Consider the following 6,600-nt stretch of genomic DNA (forward strand, 5'->3'; position numbering starts at 1 on the left):
AGGTGTCTAAATGAAATAAAGTTTAATTGAGGTGTTCAAGTGAAAAAACTGCACGACTAATTTTAGCATTTTTTTTTGTTTTACTTTTTTGCCCTTTTTGTTTTTAGCTTTTTGACTACGTTTCTAAAAGATTAAGGGCCTGTTTGGAAAGCCACCTGGTAATTGGAATTGGTGAAATTACTAAGGTAGTAATTACACAGTCTAGTAATTACACAGTAGTGTAATTATAACGACCTGTTTGTTTGTCATAACGTAATTACGATTGTAATTACAAGCGTCTTTAGTTAATTGCACTTAGGTGCAATTACACGATCAGTTTAATTTAAAAATAAAATTTAATTATAAAAAATTTAAAATTAATATTCAAAAAATATTGCCTTTATAAATGATATTAAATTTGTTATTTAATAACACATTGTTTCTTGAAAATATATTAATTAATAATCATATATTTGTAACTAATATTGTAACAAAAATAATTGATATATATTTTTCAAATTAATATTTAATTTTAATTAATTATAAAACTTAAAAAGACTTTTTTGTGAGAACGTCATGGATTAGATGTTTGACAAAAAAATAATATTAATAAATATAATGTCATAACATTATTCAAATGTTTGACACAAAAAATCCATCAAATGTAAGTGAAAAATAAACAACATGCAATGTGAAAGCAAATAACTTAAAATTGGAAATATAACCTAAATTCAAAATCCAAAAGAAAAAGTTCAACATAATACTCTTATGTCAAATTCTAACATTACATAAGTAAGTTCTAACGTAACTTAAGTAAATAATTCAAAAAAAAGGAAAAAATATAAGTATATAACTTAATTCACAATAAAATTCTACTTTAATAACGTTACTCGTTATATGTCAAGTTTGTTAATAACTTATTGTTTCCAATATTAAGAGGTGTAGTTTCAAATATTAGAATAATAACAAGGTTATGCTAAATGAATAAAATAAAAAAATACGAGCAATTACATGGAACCACAAGAAGTAAAGGTTGGAAATGAGAAGAAAGAAAATGAAAAATAAATAATATAAAAAGAAAAATACATTTTAAAAAATAAAAATAATTCAAAAGTAAAAATAAAAAAGAAATTAAAATGATAGAAATAAAAAAATATTAAAAATCAAAAAAATTAAAATAATAGAAATTAAAAATAAAAAGAAATTAAAGTAAAAAAATAAACAAAATAAAAAGTAACCCTGTAATTACACCCAATTCTCAGCCCCCCTTCAGAATTGAAGAGTGTAATTACACCCTGTCAATTACACTCAATTTCCACCTAATTGTGTAATTACTTGGTCAAATAAATAGATCAAACTGTGTAATTACATCCAATTACACCCAATTTCAATTACTTGGGTGGCTTTCCAAACAGGCCCTAAGTCATACCTTGCAAGTTTGGTTAACCCATTTTCAGATATTATGTCATGGTTTGAAAGAAGAGCAAGAGAAAGAAAGCTGTACTATTTTAAAAGTTTAATCTGTTCAAATAAAGACTAAATTGACACTTGACAGTACGCCAACCATGACAAACCAGAAAAAGGTACTCAATGCTATTCTTTGCAATTTTATAGCCAGTAAATTAGGGGAATCAAATTTGAACTCAAAATTGTTTGCCTTTTTATAGCCAGTAAATTAGGGGAGCTAAATTTGAACCCACAATTATTTGCCTTTTTATAGCAGTAAATTACGGGAGTTAAATTTAGTTTCTTTGGCCCCTTTTTTAATTTAAAATTTTCTTGTTCGAGTGAGTCCCACAATGGAATTGGATATGATAATTTCATAAATTTTTCATTAAACTTCAGTTGGACACTCAAGCTATAACATATTTTAATTGAACACCTAAACACATGACGTAATATTTCTATTATATATTCCGACTCATAAATATATTTCCTCTTTTGATTATACACATTAGCATTAATTGAAATATGCATAAAATTTTATAACTAACTGAGGCTAATGCGTATCCTTAAAGGAGATGACATATTTTAAGTAATTAACTTATTTACGTAATGAGACTTTAAAAATACTTGTAAATTTTTTTCTTCAAAATTTTAATTCGAATGTGTTTAATAAAAGAATTTATTTGTGTTAAAGTGTTCAATCGGAATAATTTATGGTTAAGAATGGAACCCATGGTAATTAATGAGCTATTCAGGGAAAATGGGTTTATGAACCCTAGGTTGTTGATTATAAATCTCTTTTAAATTGGATTTTATTGATTTAATTATTGATTTCTACTATCTAATTATTGAGTAATTAGCTTCTAGGCTTGAATCTTCCTTTATTTCAAAAATCAAAATCATGGGAGTTAGGGTTCCTTTCTAATTTGGGGGTTCCTTTTATTGATGAAATTAGGGCTAATTGGGTACTAATTGGTATCGATTATGAGTAATTGGACTTATTAAACTTCGGATTGACACCTATAATTTCCCATGTTACCCTTGTAAAGTCGTAGCCACCTTTAAGGTTATTTTGGGGTTCTCCAAAAAGTATAGCAATATTTATATCGTTGGATTTGTAGTCTAATGTAGATCGTTTAATTGTTAGACTTTGAGCGTTCCGAAGCATTCTGGAAGGGGAAAGCTCAAGTTTGACGGTTCGAGGCTCGTGCTCGGCATTGAGGTAGGTTTTGACTTACTTTAGTTAGACTTTAATTAGTGATACGTCTATGTTATGTAGTATTAACAGGGAAAGCATGATAGGTCTTCGGACATGGTGTGGAGTTGTGATCCAATTAGGTTGGTATGATTTCTGATTATCTGTGCTCGACGCCGTTGTTTATGTATTAATTGACATGTGGTGTATTTAATTACGTGATTTGGAGTTGTGGGATGCGATAGACTCATGTGTAATAGTTGGAACTTATTATTTGATGTGTTTCCATGACGATTGATGATTCATGCAAGAATTGACTGGCTTATGGTGCTTTGTGATCTCCATAGCATATTCATTGGCATTGATTTCTGATTTTTGCATGCATACATTCATACATGATAGAAATGTTGTGAAAAACAGCTTATGAAGGAATTGTGAAATAATTTTATTGAAAAAGGTTATGGAAACATTTGAATGGAAAGAAAGAGAAAGATGAGAGTTATATTGCTACTGTTATCGATCTGAGGTATATGCGGATGTATAGTGGTAAGATCATAGTCTGGCGGTAAAGTCCGGCGGTACAGTGACGATACATGGACTTCGCGGGTCTCCCATGAGTCATGACTATTGAGACGTAATCTGTCCGTAGCATGTGTGTACAGGTTTAAGTTGTTGGCCATTGCATTGCACAACATCCATCCCATTTGCATTACATGTCTCAGTATCACATCATACATCGATTTACTGGATTGTTGGTTATATTCGTGTTGTGGTTACTTTGAAAAATTATTGAGGACTTGGCAGACTTGTGGTGTAGAATCTTAACCTCAGGCTTGACTTGATTTTGTGATTACTGTGTAACCCTTGATGGTTAGTGTTATCTATCTATTGACTTGTCTACAATTTTATGTCCAGTAAATTAGGGGAGTCAAATTTGAACCCAAAATCATTTTCCTTTTTATAGCCAGTAAATTAGGGGAGTTAAATTTGAACCCAAAATTATTTGCATTTTTATAGTCAGTAAATCCCGGGAATTAAATTTGAACCCAAAATTATTTGCATTGTTATGTTATAGTCAGTTAAATTTTGTTTCTTTGTTTCCTTTTTTAATTTAAAATTTGTTGTTTGAGTGAGTCCCATAATGGAATTTAGTGATCATTACTAATATTCTCCTTAACATTATTAAACCTTTTCCTAATTAGTCCACTGCGGAGGCATTTCTTAAGTGGAAGGTAACGGTTTACGGTTCACCCACCGTAGAAATTTCTTATTTTCCCCTCCACGTAGAAATCGAAGATTTGTCAATTCAACCTATTTATAGCTACGTCCCACCATTAATAATTTTCTGTCTACATACATTCTACTCATACTTTACAATTCACATCTCTGTTACGCAATTCTCAACTCCAATGGCTACCAACACTAAAGAAATAGCAGTTGATATGACCCCTTTTTTCGTCATCTACAAAGATAACAGCATCAATAGATTCCGTCCATCAGAAAATGCTCCACTTTGTGACGATCCACAAGCCCCTGTTAAATCCAAAGATGTTGTAATTCAACCAGAAACAGGGGTTTCTGTACGTGTATTTCTCCCCAAGATTACCGATCCCAAACAGAAAATCCCCGTTATAATTTACATTCATGGCGGTGCTTTCTGTATTGGATCAGCTCGTTCCCCTGTATTCCATAATTTTATCAGTTCTTTAGTTGAAAAGACTAATTTTATTGCTGTTTCAGTTGATTATAGACTTTGCCCAGAAAACCCTTTTTCCGCTACATATGAAGATTCTTGGGAAGCTTTTCAATGGGTGCTTTCACATGTTAATGGACATGGCCCGGATTCTTGGCTAAATGATTATGCTGATTTTAGCAAAGTGTTTATTGGTGGAGAAAGTGCTGGAGCGAATATTGCTAATGATGTTGCTATTAGAGCAGGGGTTAGTACTGATCTTGATTCAAAAGTTAAAATTTTGGGGCTTTTTTTGGTTCATCCATATTTTGGGATAGAAAATGATTCGTTGTACGAGTTTTTGTGTCCGACAAGTGGTGGAAGTTTGGAGGATCCGAGGGTAAATCCATTGATAGATCCGAGGTTAAAATCTATGGCGTGTAAGAAGGTTTTGTTTTTGGTGGCTGAGAAAGATCTTCTGAAAAAAGGGACGATGAATTATTATGAAGGATTGAAGAAGAGTGAGTGGAATGGTGATGTGGAGTTAATGGAGACGAAAGGGGAAGGACATTGTTTCCATTTTTACAATCCTTTGGCCGAGAAAGCTGTTGCGCTTATGGATAAACTAGTTGATTTCTTGAAGCAAGAGTACTAGGTTTGGTTTAGGGTTATCTTGCCTTTTTAAATAACATGCTTATATGAGCATCAGTCTTTATTTTGTGGTTCTTGTGATTTGAATTTTGAGCTCTAGTAGATTTAAGACCAAAAATCCTAAAAGTAGTTCACTTGGACAAGCTTTGCTTATGTTTATGTGATGTGATTACAAGTGGAATATCTAGATGCATCGAAGTTGGCAGGCCAGACACCATTGTTATAAAGTATTTATATCTATGTGATGTAGTTACATTTGATATGCCTAATAGTCTTTATAGTGTGCTTCGTAGTTGTATGCTGTCCTGGGGATTAGATTTTAGTGCAACGTACAATATACTTCTCTTCTTCGAGAGCTAATCGCGAGATTATAAAAACGAGTCCTTTAAAGTTTAATGGATAGCATGTTCTATGTAAAATCTATTAAATATAGAGTCCTTAAAATGGAAAATTATTACTCCCTTGTCCCAAAGTAAGTGTGACATTTTTTTTTTTGGGAGTCAATTCCACTAAATTGGATTAGATCAACTCTTTATTTTAAAATTAAAATTTAGATATTAAAAAACTACTCGATAAGCACTATAGTATGAATTACATTTCTTCTCATGTCAATAGAATAAAAAATATATTATTAAAATCTTGGTTAAAGTTCATATAATTAGGGAGTAACAAATAATACTAACGTTGACTATTCTGTTTGAAAGTAAGCAAACTCTACGATGTTCAATTGAATAATCAGTGTCCTCCAAAGTAGCTAATCGCGAGAACAATTTAGATGCCTTAAGGTGGTAAAGGACGGGGCAGACAAACGAATTTTTCGACATGTTCGTACGAGTAACTGAACTTGCTCTTGTGGTTAAAGTAACAACACGCATTACCTTTTTTTCTTGTCGTTCCAAAGTTGAGCTCCAATAAAATCTAAACCCAGAATCCTATGTATAGTTCATAGTAGTTCTTTTCTAGAAGGGTAGAATAGATGACATATTTCGGAAAGTAAATGTTTTTAGTTTTATGGCCTTTTTATAAGAGTTCTTCATTTTAACACATAAGAGATCTGAGAAGGTCATTTTCTTCTTTTCAAATTGTCAGAAGACAAGACTCAAGAGATTTCATTTCTTCAGAAAAGGACTGGAGCGTCATGCCATGACCTATGAGGCAAAAGATTAGCTAGAGAATTGAATGACACGAAACTATACACATAATTTTAGGGACAACTGGTCAATGTCAAACAATGGCACTCTGGTTGTATTGTTGTTCCAAGTCTAGATTCTTCAAATTCTGACCCAGCAAGTTGGTGATCTCTTTACCAACCTCTCTGCTCCTATCTATCCGAGTACTCTTTTTTGTTTTTGTTACGTTACAAAAACTAAATAAATATAAACATTTATTTGCCTCCCTTCAAATGTGTATAATGATACAATCTTTAAAATTGATTCTAGGAGGATGAGATTGTATGCTGAGTTTGACAGCACAATAATGATTATTGACGCTACTCGAAAATGTATTAATTTTGGATTATGGGGGATTCTAATTCTGCTAGAATTCATAAATGAAAGTAAAAGTGATTTAAGAGGATTATTAATGAATGATCTGTCGTTGAGGCTGGTTTAAATACTCCTAGTTTATTTTGGGATTAAGTGAGAAATAAGAGTTATCT

The 6,600-nt window shown here is 31.6% G+C and overlaps 1 protein-coding gene across 1 annotated transcript; it reads left to right on the plus strand.

Annotated features, from left to right (window-relative positions):
- Positions 1-3,898: 3,898 nt before the first annotated feature.
- Positions 3,899-5,205, plus strand: LOC132064924 (probable carboxylesterase 1). Its single transcript, XM_059458099.1, has one exon. It carries the CDS (start codon positions 4,030-4,032, stop codon positions 4,945-4,947), a length of 918 nt encoding a protein of 305 aa, XP_059314082.1. The 5' UTR covers positions 3,899-4,029; the 3' UTR covers positions 4,948-5,205.
- The last annotated feature ends 1,395 nt before the right edge of the window (positions 5,206-6,600 follow it).

This window comes from Lycium ferocissimum, chromosome 7, assembly GCF_029784015.1.
Source record: "Lycium ferocissimum isolate CSIRO_LF1 chromosome 7, AGI_CSIRO_Lferr_CH_V1, whole genome shotgun sequence".
Taxonomy (NCBI): Eukaryota; Viridiplantae; Streptophyta; class Magnoliopsida; order Solanales; family Solanaceae; genus Lycium; species Lycium ferocissimum.

What these genes read in the sequence shown, in the direction of transcription:
- LOC132064924 (XM_059458099.1), top strand. Translation starts at nt 4,030, where the DNA reads ATGGCTACCAACACTAAAGAAATAGCAGTTGATATGACCCCTTTTTTC.